This window comes from Meriones unguiculatus, chromosome 15 (assembly GCF_030254825.1).
Source record: "Meriones unguiculatus strain TT.TT164.6M chromosome 15, Bangor_MerUng_6.1, whole genome shotgun sequence".
In the NCBI taxonomy this organism is placed as follows: Eukaryota; Metazoa; Chordata; class Mammalia; order Rodentia; family Muridae; genus Meriones; species Meriones unguiculatus.
The window spans coordinates 66,734,077-66,752,258 of NC_083362.1; the positions used below are offsets into that span (position 1 = coordinate 66,734,077).

General features: G+C 41.1%; 1 protein-coding gene across 13 annotated transcripts in view; it reads right to left on the minus strand.

Annotated features, from left to right (window-relative positions):
- The window catches only part of Dock10 (dedicator of cytokinesis 10), a 249,752-nt gene that overhangs the window by 55,700 nt on the left and 175,870 nt on the right, over window positions 1-18,182 (minus strand). For all 13 annotated transcript variants that reach the window (XR_009586481.1, XR_009586482.1, XM_060368696.1 and 10 more), the window contains exons 20-27: window positions 12,859-12,982; window positions 12,550-12,671; window positions 12,115-12,201; window positions 10,859-10,951; window positions 10,310-10,428; window positions 8,032-8,101; window positions 4,651-4,764; window positions 1,728-1,799 (exon numbers count right to left, since the gene is read on the minus strand). Coding sequence is in view for 11 of the 13 variants with exons in the window: in XM_060368696.1 (XP_060224679.1) it covers window positions 1,728-1,799; window positions 4,651-4,764; window positions 8,032-8,101; window positions 10,310-10,428; window positions 10,859-10,951; window positions 12,115-12,201; window positions 12,550-12,671; window positions 12,859-12,982 (801 nt within the window). In the remaining 2 variants the exon portion in view is untranslated. The remainder of the gene's footprint in view (window positions 1-1,727; window positions 1,800-4,650; window positions 4,765-8,031; window positions 8,102-10,309; window positions 10,429-10,858; window positions 10,952-12,114; window positions 12,202-12,549; window positions 12,672-12,858; window positions 12,983-18,182) is intronic.

An 18,182-nucleotide genomic window follows, 5' to 3' on the forward strand; every position in this document is an offset into this window, starting at 1 on the left:
GTGAGGCTTGGCGATGGGGTCGTGATGGGTGGTAAAGCTAGGAGCACATCCAAGGGAGCTTGAATCTGAGGGACTCGCAGAGTTGGGTAAAGAATGATGTCTGAAATACTCAGGGGCTGAACTGTGGTGGTCACTGACACGTGTAAAGATGTTAGGTCCACACAACTGGAAGATGAAGGTGTCTCTCTCATTATGGAGATTCAATCCCATTTCTGACCATAGTTAACTTCTATATTCAGTACAGATGAATTGAAGAGAAAGCTGAATTAGAGGAAAGCTTCTGAAAACTGTGTTAAGTAACTTATATGTAGTAATGATTCTATCAGTTTTTCTCCAGAAGGCTTTATGGACATTTCTGTATACTGGAAAGAGGGGGACAATCACTTCAAAGCACCACTGACATGGGATCAATGTGGCATTCCTAGCTAGAAACCCAAGTCACTATCATGTTCACCTTGGTAAGAGTGCAAACGTACAGGGATTGAAGGCGGAATCTTGACTAAGGCTCTGATAATGTTTAGATGGATGGGAATGTGTCAAAGAACCACCCCAAAGTCATTTATCTGGTCCCAAATGTGCAGTCTATATAGAACAAACTGGCATTTGGGTCAACACTGAGCTTGGAGATCTTTGTTCGGAGCTGTCGTTGGGAGGACAGAGCTCCAACACGGCCTATGCCCCACCAGGAAGGCAAGTCAGAACAATGTCACTGATTCCTGCTGTGCCCACCACATGCAATAATGTTATGACTCTCCTCCTGGGGGTGGGGGCGGAGCCGAGTGTTACAGCTCCTCCTTGGCTTTAACCAAGTGGGAGCTGAGAGAGGTGTGTAAAAACTTGTCATTCTTTTGGGTGCTCATGGTTGGGAGCTCATTACCTGACTGTGATGGTGCCTGATCACACACAGCAACCCTGGCTGCAGGAAAGTCAGGTTACTAGAGATTCCAGCCACTCAGGAAGGAGGGTCTGGATCCCACACTCTGGTGGGTCACCAAGACCTTCCCAGCTGTGAGCAAGGGGGAGAGGACATCAATTGTAGAGGAAGGGGATGGTGAGCTCAGGCAGGCAGGCTTCGGACGAGACTAGCTGCTGTGCCTGGAGCTGGAGTTAATCCCACCAACCCCCGTCTTCTAAGAGAGGCCTATGGGACTGTGCAATGTGCCATAAGTGTGGACTGCAGGAGCCCAGACACTTTTTACCTCGTGGAAAACACGTAAAAAGCTGCCATCTCCCAGATCCAACCAATCAATCATGGCAAAACCTCATTATCTCAACGAGCCTCCATTCAAGATGGCGTTGTCAAGATGTCAAGATGGAGCTTGCCAGCAGGACCTGGGCAGAGCACAATTCCTCCAGCAAGCAACCTTTGCTTCCAGATGACCCATGAGCCAGGCTGAGAGCTCCTTTCCTGCCAGGCTCCTTTTAACCAACCCCTCCTCCTTCTCCATTTTCTCTCATAGGCATCAGACCTGCCCACCTCGTATTTCCTGTCCCATTTGTCCTTTATAGTTATGTCTCCTCAATAGATCTTTGCATTTGTAATTTTTATCCTCGCATCTGCTTCTGAATGGCCTTTATTAACATACACCACCATTTCTTGTACTTAAAAAGCAATTAACATAAATTGCTAAGGTTTTACACAGCCAATAAAAGTGGAGCTAATGAGAACATGTTCATTAGTGTAATTGTTGGATGATAGTGCATTGCTATATTACTCATGAACTTACCTGAATTTTACCCGTGTCAGTCAAGTGCTGTGCCATTGATTTTAGAATAATTGCAAAGAAGAACCAAGAATGCTATAGGGGAAAAACAGACAATAAAGGATTTATTAATTTATGGTAAAATAATGATAATTTTTATCTTTTGATAATTTTGCTACACTTTTTTTAAGTAAATGAATAAGTAAAATGGACCAGGACAGTACCATATCTTAAAGAAAATGACTAAGTTAAATAGACCAGGGCAGTAACAGATTCTCTGTTACCTTAGGATGACCTTTATCAAAGTTATAATTGTAATAGCTCACATCATATATTTCAGTTTCATAATAATATAAAAATTTAAGATAAAAAGTTTACAGTTAAAGATCATTTTGAGTGAGGTATCCAAGAAGGAGAAAGATACACATGGTATACACTCACTCATATAGTCCTATAAGATATGATAAACATAATGAAATCTATACACCTAAAGGAGATAAACAAGAAAGAGGACCTGGGGTAAGATGATCCATTCTCACTTAGAAAGACAAATGGGAGGGGCATTGGACATAGGAGAAAACAAGTAACAGGACAGGAGCCTACCACAGAGGGCCCCAGAAAGACTCTACCTAGCAGTGTATCAAAGCAGATACTAAGACTATAACCAAACCAGCAGAATGCAGGGAATCACATGAAAGAAGGGGGAGTTAGTATGACATGGAGAGGATAGGCGCTCCACAAGAACCAAATATATCTGGGCACAGGGATCTTTTCTGAGACTGACACTCCACCAAGGACCATGTATGGATATAACCTAGAACCTCTGCTCAGATGTAGCCTGTGGTAGCTCAGTAACCAATTGGTTTCCCATAGTAAGGGGAACAGGGACTATTTCTGACAGGAGCTCAATGGCAGGCTCTTTGACCTCCCCATCCTCCAAGGGAGGAGCAGTTCTGCTAGGCCACAGAGGAGGACTTTGAAGCCAGTCCTGAAGATACCTGATAAAACAGGGTCTAATGAAAGGGGAGGAGGTCCCCCCCCAATCAGTGGACTTGGAAAGGGGCAGGGAGGAGATGAGGGAGGGAGGGAGGGTTTGGGAGGGAATGAGGGAGCGGGATACAGCTGGGATACAGAGTTAATAAAATGTAACTAATAATAAAAAATAAAAATAAATCAAGCAAAAAAAGTTGACAGTTTACTTGCGATGACTTTCTGAGCATTTGTTCATGAAAAATTTATTTATGAGGTATTTTGATTGATTCACTTAAATGAAAACTAAAATGAAGCTTTTGTGGCAGGCTCATCACCAGGCTCTCAATTTTGTGCTAATTTTTCTACGTGTTTATCATTTTCCCACCGATACTTATACACTGAAGGTGCATTTAATTTTTTTTAATCACTAAACTCCACATAAAATTGCTATTTTTAACCTATTCTCCAGACACTGCCTTTTAATTCAGCAAACTATGCTATCATATCACTATGCAGAGTTTATTAGCATCACACAGCATCACACCAGCCAGAAGCTGGAGGTGACTCAGTGCCCTCTGGCGGGAGAGCACACAGGTTCATGATGATCGCATATGTGGCTGGTGCAATGCTGTAACATTGCAGGGCGCCATCTTAGTTCCGAGGGACTGGCTTAGGTGAAGGGGAGGAGGGACTAACATCTGTTCTTGGCTTAATGAAGTGATCACTTCATTGAAGAAATCAAAGCGTCTGCTTGGTGTTGGAAGTGAAACCCACACTATTAGGAATTTTTAAAGAATCCAAGGCATACTGAAACTACCTCCATCACCTATCTTGTCCCCAAATGCAATCATTATACCAAATATTCCGCCACTTGTTTCTGAAGTCAACAGTCTCATGGTGGTCCACAGGCATGCCAGACTGCTCATGGCTTCTTTGACTTCATTTAACCCCTACCATCCTTGACCACAGTGGTACTCTCACACCCAGAGCTTTGAGGTACAGCTTTTGTCGGGTAGTAACGTCTTTCCTGAGCCTGCAATGCTCTACTCCAAAATCCCCATGGCCAGCTCCCTTACATATATACCGGGGTAAGCACCGCCTATCCCGGTACATATGTAAGTCTCACTTTTTGTCCTCAGCATACTTATCCCTCTAACTTGTTCTATGGTTTCTTTCCTCATTCTTTTTGCCATCAACATATAATTGATGTTTCAATTATATCAATAGCTCATTTCCCCCGGTATAATGTAAGCTCCCAAGGGCATGGAATTTAAATCATTGCTGTAATGTATCCCAAGTGCCTAGGAGTCTGACTGCTTTAAGTTGGCATGTGACATATCTCAGTTGAATAAATGAATTTACTCAGAAGGCTGCTTAAAAAACAAACTGCTTGGTCTGTTAGAATTTGATTTTTTTCTGAACTTATGCTGATGGCTTATGATGCCATATTGTCTTTCTAGATGTTTACTAACCATTGGGTCCAATCAGATGGATAAGCCAAGTCACAGTAGAAGTTTGCACCTGAATTCAGGGTTCCATAACATTGTTTTATAGGTTTTTCATAGCCTCTTCTTCATGTTCCCTTATATGTTTCAATTTGTGACCAAAAACTGGCTGTTGCTCACTCACTCTTTATTACCAATATGCTTCATTAATATACCACTATAATCCTTTCCTAAGTATTTTTCTACTGTTAATTAGCTGCCCAAGCTTTCTGCTATATTCACTGTTTATGAATGTTTTTCATAACTTTTGATCATAATTCATTCTTCCTTTAGATCAAAACACTTAATTTGGGTGCAAACTACTCCTCTGTCTGTTCTCTTGATATAGACCCCTCTTTATTTAATAATTTGATATAATTCAGCTTGGTATGAAAGTTATATCAGAAATGACTTGTGAAAAATCGTGAATTCTATGACAATAATTCTGTATCCATTGCTTGCAACATATCCACTATTATAAAGTGAATTACCTTTAGGACATGCTTGACTATCGTTGAATCATTTGACTTCAAAAGATCACTCACATTTTTAACCAGTTCCTCATGTATCGTTCTCTCTTTGTAGGACCTGGTCCTGAATACAAACTGAAGAAAGCCCAAAAAGTGAACAAAATTAATTACCCTTGAAAAGCTTTAAAGATTATTCTACACAAATAACTCATTTCTCATAATCAACTGCTTGTGTCAGTGGAGGCCTGATGATAAGAGTAGGACACACTTGCTCCTATTTGGAGAAGTACTACATTGCAGAAGTAGGGCCTTGCTCACCTAAACTCTTGTTGGCACTTTCTTTTTGTAGAAATCAAGAGAAAGGGCCAGAGAGCCATTGAGCAGGTTCAAGGAAGCATGGAGGGCTTGGACCCACCTACTTAGGACACACTCCCCTTCTCTTTCCTTCCACTGGCAACGGGTGGCATGGTAGCAATTCTTCATCCTGAAAGGGTAGAGCACCCACTCAAGTAGCCAAGTGGGAAGCAGGTGCCTTCCAGAAGTGAGGAGGTGAGTCCCCCACAAGCCCAGTTTCTACCATCCTGTGCTAGACACAGCTATCAAGAGGTTGATAGACATCAGCCATCAGTAAGGAACAAATGCTGCCTACTTTTCTTTCCTTTCATCCACGATTATCTTGGTGATACTTTTCCTATTTCTTCATATATTTCAAGAACACACATATATCAACACACATTTTGAAAACATAAAATGTTTCATGCTGAATTGCAGTAGTTTCTTTAGGAGTTAGGGTTGCCTTGAGAAAGGGTATTGCCTTCATGATATTCACAATTGAGTAAGACTGCATTTGAGAGGGAAGACAGCCAAGAGAATGGTACATTTTCTTTTGAATTTCTAACCTTTTCTTTAGACTGTGAATCACATCAGGACCTTGGTATGTCCTGAGGATTGAAGTTCTTGTCAAATGGGAGACAAAGAGCTAATTGACACAGAAAACCAGCTACCACTAAGGGTGATTAACTCTCCTTAAGCATTGTGCTTCATATGCAGACAAACTCACCACCAACTGTCTAATTCAATGCAGTTATTGAGCCTCTAGGGTCATTCATTTCAAATGGCACTGGAATATTCTTACATTGCAAACCTGCTTCTTAGAATTGTCAGTGCTACAAACCCCTGAGAAGCACAGCATTTAATTAGATAGACTTAGACACACATCTTTGAAAAGGACATGGAGTATGTGTGAAGTTTTGAGACTATAGATGGAGTGAGTTAGCAGCACCTAGTACCACTGAACTTGAAATGGTGTTTTGTTTATGTGTGAATAAATATAAATTAGGATGATATTACATCACCCAATGATATGCAAACATGTTGGAATCAGCCCGTCAAATCTTTACAATGTTCCTAGGGATGGGACTTATTAATTGTATTATGTTAAATGCCCCCTCCACCAATGGTAAAAATAAATTCAGACTCTCAGCACAAGGTCAGGCTGATAATCGTATGACTTAGCAGGGGTCTGATCATAGAACCGCACAGCCGAATCCTCATCTGGTCTGTCTCCTCTTGTGTATGAGAGGAGAAAATTGATGTTTCTTCTTCTCAGGGCACTTCATTGATTAGATTCCAGCCTCTCATTTCTCAGGTTAGTGATTTTCCCAGAGAGACATACAGGCTGGTTGTACTTATCAGGAAATGTTTGTTTATTTGAAAATGAATTTTAAAATATCCTTAGGAATTGTCAATCTGAAATTTCATGTAAGTGTATTTCTGGAGTTGAGCTACTTTAGAACAAAGGAGATAGATCACCCCTCTTCTGTGCTGCAGACTGAGACACTCTGGCCAAGATATTTCGTGTTTCTTGGTTGGGAGTGAGGCCTATTCCAAGATACATTTCCAAGAGCACCACAGAGGAAGAATCTGAGTATCCAAAGTCCTCATAGGGCCTGGCCTTGGTGATAGCAGACGTAGCCACAGCAGCTGAAGTTCTTAATCTATTTTGAAACAACTCCATTTGAATGCGGGGTATTGACACTAAGGTTGGGATGGAGTTGCCAGTTGAAGTACAATGACTCAAAGGATCATTTTCTTCTAGTTGGCCTCTTTGTAGATTGAAATAGAAAGTTAGGGTAAATATCTCGAAGATAAACTCTCCAGATAATTCCATCGGCAAGTACACTCATCAATCCACTAGCAAAGTAAGTCATGCCACTTTCTTAAACAGAAAGCAAACTACAAGACATTTGTAAGTAGAATTAGCTTTCAGCAATTAAAGTCAGGGCCCTAGCAGGTAAAATTGTATCCCAGGGAACCTGCTATGAAACAACTATTTCTAGCATACAGGTTATTTTTAAGGAGGGGTGCACACTCATGCTTTATTATTTGGGAAGACATCCAACGTTTCTGGTGGAAAATACACAGACAGGAACCCCCGCAGGAGGATTCACAGAGTGGTTCACTCCAGAATGAGATTTAGAGCTGCTTTCTTTTGTAGCAACATTTCTACAACACCAATTATTGTTAAAATGAAGGGTTGTTTTTTTTTTTAAAGTACACAGGTCCCCAATTCTTATCCAGTTGCATTTCTAGATATCCAGAATGCACACGTATATGTTCATCCCTATATATGACTTCAAAATATCTCCTTTAAAAATCAACATCTTTAAAGATCTAGTCTGTATGGACAATCTAAGAATGTAAGTTTTATATGTCTTATGTAGTAATTTAGGATGCTTGTATTTGCCCCTAGATTGGGTTCATTCTGTGCATTCAAAGAACAATGTTTGGGGCAGAGCTGTCAGAGTGCAAACATCATCCCAAGTTCATTGGCATCAATTCGCAGCCAACTGAGAATGAGAACAGAACATCTCCAAGTGGACACGTGACAAGGGACACTGAGGAAGCACATCAATGAGGTGGGCAAATGGTTCATGCCAGAAGGTAAAGGACTCAACATACCAGAAGCAGGTACAAATATACAGTAACTGGGAAAATGAAATAATGCCTGAGAAAACAATAAAAAGAGCTAAGAAAACATTACAGAAGAAACACAGAGCATTCAACAAACCCGCAGAAGTCTTCCTTAATTAACATAGAAATTCCATATATTTCTAATGTCACCTTCAAAGGAACAGTACTATAGCTTTCTCCTCTGCTCTTTTCTTTTCACTGTCCCCACAGCAATATTCATTTATACACATGTAGCACTTTCACATTCAAGCAATACAGCTAGCCCATTAATGCAAAGACATGGAATTCTGCTAAGGTAAACTTATGTTCTGACCATGGTGGGCACTGTCAAACTTCAGCGTGAAAAACCTCCCACTCAGTGCAGACAGGAAATGAGACAAGCCACACAGCACAGGGGATGTGATCAGGGCCCTAATGGCGACTCCCTACCTTAATGTATGACTGGACAGAATGGTCTAGCTGCTCCTCATGACACTTGGCCACCATGTCAGCCAGAACCCTGAAAAAGCAAGGACATTCAGTGGCCTGGCTGAAGGTTTGCAGATAGCACTTTAGTTTTTAATATCGGAATGCTTGGGAAATGGAGTCATTCATGAATGAATGAATGGATGAATGAATGAACCAACCCCTTCGCATCCTTCTCTTGCTTTTCTCGCTCTCTAACACCTGGGAGCCTTTTCTAAACAGAAGCATTCCAAGAACTGACTAAAGTATAAGTAAGGGATTAGGGTGTAACATCTGGAGACATTTGCCTGAGTTGAAGGTACCATGTGTGGTTTCTGCACTTGCTGACGCTGTCTTCCTGGAAAAGGGATCATTTTTAAAGTACCAGATAAGGCTCTGATTAATCAATCGTGTTCCATTTTAAAGGGCTCACCTTCCAACCTGTGAGCAGAAGACCTATTTCTGGAAAAAGAGATCAGGTTAAGCTGTATATTCCCCCTCATTAGCTGGGCTAGGGTTTCTCGGAACATTAGGTACAGCGATACCTTTTCATATTAACGTGACCAGTTGCTGCATGGTTGGAGCGTTCTGGCAGATCTCCGAAACACTAACAGATGTAGAAGCTTCAATAGTCAAAAATTATCATCGAAAAATCTTGTCAACATTGATATATGCACTCAGCCCAAAGGGACATTAGTTGATTCACAATTTGGGCTTTAAAAAATTTATTTATTTATTTATTCACTGTACATCCCAATTGTAACCCCCCCCTTCCTCTCCTCCAGGTCCCATTCTTCTACCCTCCCTCCATCACTCTTTCCCTCCCCTACCTCTCTGGAAAGGGGACACCCTCCACCTACCCCTCCTAGCACATCAAGTTGCATCAGGACTGAGTGTGTCCTCTTCCATGGAGCTCTGGCAAGGCAGCCCTGACAGGGGGATGTGATCCAAAGCAGCCAACAGAGCCCTTGTCAGAGACTGCCCCCACTGTCCTTACTAGGGGATTCACATGAGGGAACACCAACCCACCTACAAAAACTTCGGCCTAAGATTTACCCTGCCTACAAGATGTGCAGGGATAAAGACAGAGTAGAGATTGAGGGGAAGGTTCAACCACTCCCTGTGCACACCATGAGAGAAAGCCAACCCCTGACACTTTTAACAATTTGGGATTTTTAATCTGTGTCCAGAACTGGATGTTTGTGAAACTGATAGTAATTCTTTAATTTACAGAACTTCAGGGATCTATGTTAAAAACAAAGGTTGAAACCTTCATTGCAAAGGAGATAAGTAGTATACCTCTGAACAAGGAAGATATAGTCAGTATTTCAACACTACCTCTGATTCCCCCCACCCAACCAGAATGTTAGGGCTATTTTTGAAACAACAAATATATGATTTAAATTGTTAATTCAAAACAATATAAATGCAAAATTCTGAGTTCATGACCAGACTAATTAGTGATGTTTTAAGAGTTTGTTGTGACCAAATTTAACACAAAGGAAAGAAACACAATGCAATTAAAAAATTCTGTGGGACTATGAAATCATACAACTATTCTGTTAAACATTCTAGCAGTTTCTAAAAACAAAACAAAGCTAACACTCACCTAATGAATTCTACAGCCATTGTATTACTGTGAATTCATGTCAGAGGTAAAGTATTAGATCAATGTTTAAATAGAATTTATATATGAATATTTAAAGTGACTTTTTCCATTATAGCTCCCAAATGGAAAAAAACAAAAAACAAAAACCAGACACCCTTCAACAAATGAATCATTAAACATACTCTGGTATGAGCCGTATCATACGATACTACTCAGCTGTGAAAAGAAATGAACTAGTCATAGAAAGACAGTCTGGCTGAATATTCAGAGAATTGTGGGATGTGTGAAAAAGCTAATGCCAAATGATTACACATTGTATACTTCATACATACACAGATAGGCGTGTGTGTGTGCTGCCAGTGGGGGAGACTAAGTAACAAGAACACTTTTTCTCTCCATATTACCCCTTTTAAGTGCTTCTGAATCTGCAGTTATCTCAAAACAAAATATTTAAAGACACAAAAGAAAAAAATCTATCACTCCAACTCCAGTACTGATAATCGTCAGGGATCCGAAAATAAGGATTTGAAAGTGAGAAGCGCCTAAGTCTGAAATATACGTGCGCATGTGTGGCGGTTTCACTGAAATCATATCATCAGGGTTCCACAGGACCAAACACTGCCCACCCTGTCCCCTCAGGGTTGCCATGGATACCTGGTGACGGTCGCACTGATTTCATCTTCCTCGTTCTGCACTAGAATTTTGAAGAGCTGATTCAAGATGATCGGCAGGAAACTCATGATGGAGTGGATCTTGTCCACGTTGAGTAAGTTCTGTGGCGAATCGGTAGGAAGAGACACACACATAAGCAAGGGGGAAACAGCACATTCTGCAGTGTTTTCAGGACCCTGACACCGTCGCCGCAGCTCCCCTTTAGCAGGCCTTTCATTTCCTTGCTCCACTGCGGCAGAAGGTGTGGGTCGGGTTGTACGGACTCTGCTTAATTAGCAGTGGTGAACACATTCTAATTTTCAATTTTCGTTTGTTTGGGGTAAAAGGCTGATCTTTGCCTTTTCTCCTTTTTGTATGAACAGAACCATGTAGAAACTGTGCAGTAAGCAAGCACAAATCATTTGCTCCCTGGACTGTAAGGTCTTTTAAAGTCTGGAGTAATCATCACTCCTAAGCTTGCTATTCAGTGAGAACCAGGTTTTCCCTGTCAGTTTTTATCCTGGAAACCACTAAATCTGCATATGATGTTACCTTACAAGCACGGACAAAACTCGAGGTAGGTGACTGAGACATGTCCTTTTCTCTTTTTTGGCACTGATGGAAAAATGCGTTCACATGTGGGTCCTGCAAAGGCAAGAGAAGTGTTGATGGCACAAAAACTCAGTGACAGCGGCAAGCACTTCTAAGCAGCATTTTTCCATAGACAGAGGGGTCAACTTGGCTGGCTGGCTGACTTCCTTCCTTCCTTCCTTCCTTCCTTCCTTCCTTCCTTCCTTCCCTCCCTCCCTCTCTCCTTTCTTCCTTTTTTCCTTCCTCCCTCTCTCCCCTTCCCTCCTTTTCTTTCTCTCCCCTCCCTCTCTGCCTGGCTTGCCTCTTTTTTTTTTTCTTATTCTTCCTTTACAGCCCCTCTTTCTTTCTTTTTTTTCCAATGATCCTTATTTCTCCATTCCACGTTCAAAAGAACTTTATAAATCTCCTTTACGTATCTTAACAGGATGCCGTGTTGCTTCTGACATGCCTAGGGCTATTTCCAGGCTCGATGTGTCTGCCTCAGCCTGGTGTTAGGACCCAACCGAAACTGTGACATAAAACCCAAGAAATCTTGTTTTTCATCTGTGGAAATCTGCTTGGAGTTTCTCCAAGTTCTGAGCTGAGTCATGCATTCAAGAAATGAAAGATAATTTGAAGTTGAGAATATCTTTGTCACACTTCTCTAGTAGTGCATTCTAGATAGGCATCTGGCATGGATTCCCCTCACATAGGTCTTTGAGTGTGTGATGTTTCTGTTTCCTATTTGTAGTTCCTGTCTTCACTGGAGATAGCTGTTTTCCTCTTAGAGATGTTTTTTACACATTTGTCCAGTTGGTTACTGATTAGTTACTAAAAGCTGACTGTTTTACTGAAAGGCCGTGGTAGGCCTTTCTGACAGAAGAAAAGCAGGGCAGATGTGATCACTTCTGTTGTGGGCTCTCTCTCATGGCAAGGTGAACAGCTTGCACCTGTTTATTCATGACTTGAGCTGTGCTTCAGGCTAAAAGCAAGATGCCTTCCGGGTAGGAGGCAAGATAGCCCAGTACTACCTGCAGGTTCAGGGAACCAGGAAGACTTAGGAGAAATGACAGTCATGCTAAGATCATGCTAAGGGATTGCACACTGAGTCACTTGCTTGGCAAGTTCAGCCACTGCTCATTTGGCAACTCATGAAATGATGCTTTTCCCCCTACACAGGAGGTAATGTCAGATTTTACACTACGGTCTATGCCTTTATCACAGGACATGGTACTCACCTGAGTGTTCACTGTTGATACAACAAATGTTGACACTTTGAAAAGTGGTTTGCCACCGTCGACCCATTTAATGTCGCTCCCACCATGCTGCAATGAAGAGTTTGCTACTGTCACTGGCAATTTCACGGAAAGGAAATCAAGCCACCTCGTTTATGTTAGTTTGCTGTATGAATCGTTACTCCTGCAACTACTACAGAGATGAAAAAAGTGTCCAAGTTCATTTGAAAGTTTTGAAGATGAGCCTGACATACTTTCATGGATTTACTCTGTAATGGTTTGTTTTTAGTGGCCATAAATAAAATTATTGTAGGTTAACATCATAATTACAGTGGGCACGCTATCATGCTAGTTTAAATAGCAGAGAAAGAGAGATAGCCATATTTCTTGTTTTAGTTTTTAAGCTTTTTTTCTCATAAATTATACACTACTCAGTACCTTTCCACTTGCGGAGTCTTGAATGCTTAAATAATTAGGAGGCAGGGTCGTTGCTATCGGGATAGTATACTCCTGAGAAGCTATTTGATCATGTTTCATCAGAGGAAGCCAAGCATATCCCACTGCAAAGAAACGACATGGAGAAAACTTTTGAGTACAAACTCCATGCTACGTTAAGAAGCACAAATATACCATCTGTCACTATAAACGTTAACTTTATTTAAGAGTCAAATAAATCACATCTTTTCAAAATGGTCTCCAACTCACGTATGTTATGCTAGCCTATCTCAGCTAACGTGTGGAAAATACCTGGTGTCTCAAGAGCCTCTTTCTTTTTGGCATTAGCTTTGGCGTTGATGTCACATGTAATGTGATAAAAAGAAAACAGAAGGTGGTGCTTTTCGTGAAGTTGTGTTGGTAGCTCAATTTTCACCTGCAATGAAAGACAACATAGTGGAACTGAGATTTCAATCATTTGCTTAACATCAGCACAAGACAACAGCTTTAAAAAAGGCCAAGCTAAATTTAGGTTCATGTTTAATCATAATGATTTAACACAATAAATATTTAGTCTAATGGCTGTCATGTTTTAATGTTATTTTTTTATTTATTTATTGTTACATTTTTTCTTTATTAATTACACTTTATTCCCTTTGTATCCCCCCTGGGGTTCCCTCCCTCCTCCCATCCCAATCCCTCCCTTCCTTCATCCTCTGCATGCATGCCCCTCCCTAAGTCCACTGATAGGGGAGGTCTTCTTTTCCTTCCTTCTGATCCTAGTCAATTAGGTCTCATCAGGAGTAGCTACATTGTCTTCTTCTGTGGCCTGGTAATGCTGCTTCCCCCTCAGGGGGAGGTAATTAACGAGCAGGCCAATCAGTTCATGTCAGAGACCATCCCTGTTCCTATTACTTGGATACTGAACTGCCATGGGCTACATCTGTGCAGGGGTTCTAGGTTATCTCCATGCATAGTCCTTGGTTGGAGTATCAGTCTCAGGAAAGATTCCTGTGCTCAGATTTTTTGGTTCTGTTGCTCTCCTTGCGGAGTTCTTGTCCTCTCCAGGTCTTACTGTTTCCCACTTCTTTCATAAGATTCCCTGCACTCTGCCCAAAGGTTGTACACAATAAGGACATTTGCTCGACCATGTTTGTAGCAGCCTTATTTGTAATAGCCAGAAGCTGGAAACAGCCCAGATGCCCCTCAACTGAAGAATGGATGCACAAATTCTGGTATATCTACACAATGGAATATTACTCAGCAATAAAAAACAAGGAAATCATGAAATTTGCAGGTAAATGGTGGGATCTGGAAAAGATCATCCTGAGTGAGCTGTCCCAGAAGCAGAAAGATGCACACGATATATACTCACTCGTATAGACATATAACGTAGGATAAACCTACTAAAATCTGTACAACTAAAGAAACTAATCAAGAGGGAGGACTCTTGCTAAAATGCTCAATTCCTACGCAGAAAGGCAAAGAGGCTGGACATCAGATGAAGGAGAAAAGAGGGAACAAGTTAGGAGCCTGACACAGAGGACCTCTGAAAAGCTCTGCCCTGCAGACTATCAATGCAGATACTGAGACTTATGTTATTTTTTTAACATTTTATTTTGTTTGATGATAATTTAGATTATCTATATTGTCTCTAAATCTTTAATTTATGTTTCTAGAGTATGGATTAAACACTATATTCATAAACGCACATTTACCACAGAGCTACAGAGTGTAAGGAAGACAGACATTAAAGAACTACCATAAACAGAGTAAACTGTAAGTCTGGCCTCCAGAATGTGCACATTGGCATGAGTATTAAATAGACACTTGTTAGCAATTCAGAATGTCAGTCACTGCCCCAAAATCAGGATCTGTACTTTAATAAGGTGCCCCAGCAATTCATGTGCCCGTCACTGACAACTGTGGCTGTAAACAAGGTAATTTGGGCCTGGCATCTATTTCTCTAAAACACAACACAAACATATGAAATGGCTTACTATAGCAGCAAGTAAAAGTGATGCCTGTGATTAAACACAAATACAAAACATAAAAGTGACATGGGTTATGCCTTACTCCTGGAAAAAGGGGGTTTGAAATAGCTACCTACATCTTCTTATTTTTTTTTTAAGAATTATTTGTTTATTTTACATATATGAGTGCTCTATCATTGGGTCACTTGAAGGCCAGAAGAGGGTATCAGATCCTGGTATAGATGGTTGTGAGCCCCCATGTGTTGGTGGGAAATTGAATCCAGAACCTTTGGAATGGAGACAGAGCGCTTAACCAGTGAACCATGTCTCCAGCCCACAACCTACATCTTACAGCACCTTTCAAACTAGATTTCAGAGCTCTGTCACATGCATTTCATTTCCCCCACGGTCTTGTGAAAGCGATACTAGAGAGGTAGGACTCGAGACCAGCGATGTTGGGGGCTCTGGGTGAGTAAGAGATGGTAGAGTTAGCAACAGGGGGTCTTCGAGATGGCCTTCCATCCTCTGATGACCTCTGTATACCAGGCTTCCAGGAGCCTGTCCAGGTAACCTGCACTTAGCTTTGTATGAGTCGGTCAGCTGTTCTGAGAACAGTTAAGTAAAGCAGTAGCCAATAACCATAGATTCCTAATTAGATGTCACGTGCACCTGGCTAGTTACCGTCATTCTGTTTAAGAAAGGACTTAGAACTGTAGACTTCCAAGTGTGGTCCCAGCAATGGTAGCATTGGTATCACCTGGAACCGTAAAATCTCAGGCCTCACCTACACATGCTGTATACTCCAATTTCAGTATTTTTTTTTAAGTGAGATGTCCAGATAATTCTGATGTATGGTAAAGTTTAAGGATCCTTGGATTTTGATGATTTACAAGCTAATGTATTATTTGTATCACTGTACCGAAGTAGTTACAAAAGTCAGTATATATTCCCAAATACACTAGAAAATTTCTTCTTAACCAACCTCAGGATTACACAGCCGTACACTAAGCACTCGGGAATTCTAACAGATGGTAAAAAAGCACCCATCTTAGGGTTTCCATTGCTGTGATAAAACATCGTGACCAAAATCAACTTGGGGAGAAATATGCAGCGAGAATTTTGAAATTTGGTCTCTTAAAAAAACACAGAAACATTATAAGAATATGGTTTTAGTCTAATCCCAGGTGTGGAGATATGAGGCCGCTTCACAGCAGGTGACTATGATTTGCCTTGTGCTCTAGCAGGGGCATGATTTTGCCAACTGCAGATAGTTTCCACAAGTGTGTGGTGTTTGGAATTCTGGAGGCTTTTCAGAGGGTATATAAATGCTAGAGCACCAGTAGGGGGGGGGGGTTGTTGGTTGCTGTTGGTCATGGTTTGTAAAGTAGTCGTGTATGGAGAAGAAGCAACAGGAAGAAATTAGATACCCTGAGGGCAAAGATCAAACTAGTCCCCAGGTGTTTGATGCCCTTAATCAGCAGGAAGTAGTCTCCCTCCCTTTTTCTTTCCTATCTAGTGTTAGGGGGTTGAAAGGGAAGAAGAAAGAAGGTGGAGAAGGATGAAAGAGAGAAGAACCCATAAGGCAGCAAACACGGCTACAGAAATGGGCTTATTTAAGCACAGAGTTCCATATCATAGTGTATAATCAAAGGAAGACAGGCAGGAACTCAACTAAGGCAGGGACCTGGAGGCAGGAACTGACAGAGAAGCCGTGGAGTTGTCCTGTCTACTGGCTTGTTCAGATTGCCCTATGGCACCCAGAACAACCAGCCCAGAGGAGGCCTTAGCCACAGTGATCTGGTTCTCCACATCATTTAACAACAATAATAAAAAAGTACCACAGGCCTTCCCTCCAGCAAATCTGGTGGGGGAATTTTTTCAACTGAGGGTCTCTCTTCTAAAATGTCTCCAACTGGTGTCAAGTTGACATAAAACTAGCCTTCATAATCCGTCACTTAAAAAAAAAATCCCGCAAATTGCCACATTTTATTATAGCAATGTATTGGATAATTTACACCCATTTTAAAGTTAATGGGATCACTTTTCCTGTAATCAAGAAAATAAAACCTTAGTATTAAATCTGTACTGCAGAGATCAATAAGTTATTAATAATCTATATGCCATGGAAAGTTTATAGGTTTTATGAGATTCCAGGAAACACGAGAAAAAACTAAAATGAAAAAGATTAAAAGCCAGACTTAACAGCACTGAAACAAGAGAGAACGCTAATTTAAGAAATTCTTACAGCTACAGAAAATGCATCTTTCATATGTGTTTTGTCAAAAGGTCAATCAATATTCAGTAATGTGATAATAACTCTTTCCCTTTGCTTTTTTTTTTTTAACCTTCTGACCTAGACTGATGGAGGAAAAATAAGAGCATTAAATAGATATGGAGGTAAGGCAGGGAATTCTGTTAATTAGTTTGAAAATGATAGATGTGTGATATGCGGTGGTAGACAGAGAATGACTCCCAAAGGTGACTCTGTCTTCTAAAATTCAGAACCCATTAATATGTGACTGAGCAAGGCAAGAGGGATTTCACAGATGTGATTAAAGTGGGGGCCGTGATATTATACCAAATGTTACAAGTGGGTATGATGTGGTCACAATGAGTCTTCTCTCTCTCCGTCTGTCTTTCCCCCTTCTCCCTCTCCCTTCTCCCCCCCATCTGTCTCTCTCTCTTCCTTTTCTTAAAGAAGCCCATGTACCTCATGCTGGTCTCAAACTCGCTAGATAGCAAATATTTATCTTATCGTATGATCCTCCCACCTCTACTTCCTAACAGCTGTGCTTACCACATCAGTTGTATGTGGTGCCAGAATAGGACCCAGGCCTTCATGTATGCTGGGTGAATACCCAGCTACATTTCCAGTCCCACCAGTTCTTATAAAAGGTAGGCAGGAAAGCAGTCACAAACCAGGGGGTGAGGTGATGTTTAGAGGCTGCAAAAGGTAAGGAAACAGATCTTCCTTCCAGATCTCCTGAAACAGAAATTTCAGGAGATATACTGCATCACTGATACTATTATTTCAGCCACATGGCCACCAAGTCAGACTTCTGACCACTGGAGCTGTAAACAGTATTTTTTAAAAAAGCAACTAAAGGGCGCTAATTTAGTATAACATCAATAAAGGAACTCATGTAAAATCCTAGCTGGTTGCGGTAGTTCAGATCTTTGCCTTATGGTTAGAAGCTGAGTTTAATCACTGAAACTTGCTTCAGCCTATAGCAATTTACCACCAGCCCAGTACGTTTCTTATGTCATAGGAAGTGGAGAAGAAGCTTCTGTCTGGAGTTATATGGCCTGGTTTGAATGCTGTCACTTAGTAGTTATATGAGCCAGACAAAGTTACTTGATTTCTCTGAGCCACAGTGTCTTCAGCTATATACCAGGAGGTGATAACAGTACCTGGTTCTCAGAGCTATGGAGGAGTTAAGTGGGATGATGCCTGCATGGTTTGTGCACAGGAAGAGTGTTGAATTTTCCAGTACGCAATCTAACCATGAGATGAGGGGAGGGAATGGAACCCAATGAAGTTCACGCAGGTGTGGGCAACACTGTTGATTCATAATGTTTAGTCTTCCTGCTATGCTGCCACTGATTGGTAAAGCCATCTAATATATACTTTATGAAAATCAACCATAAAATAAATGAGACAAA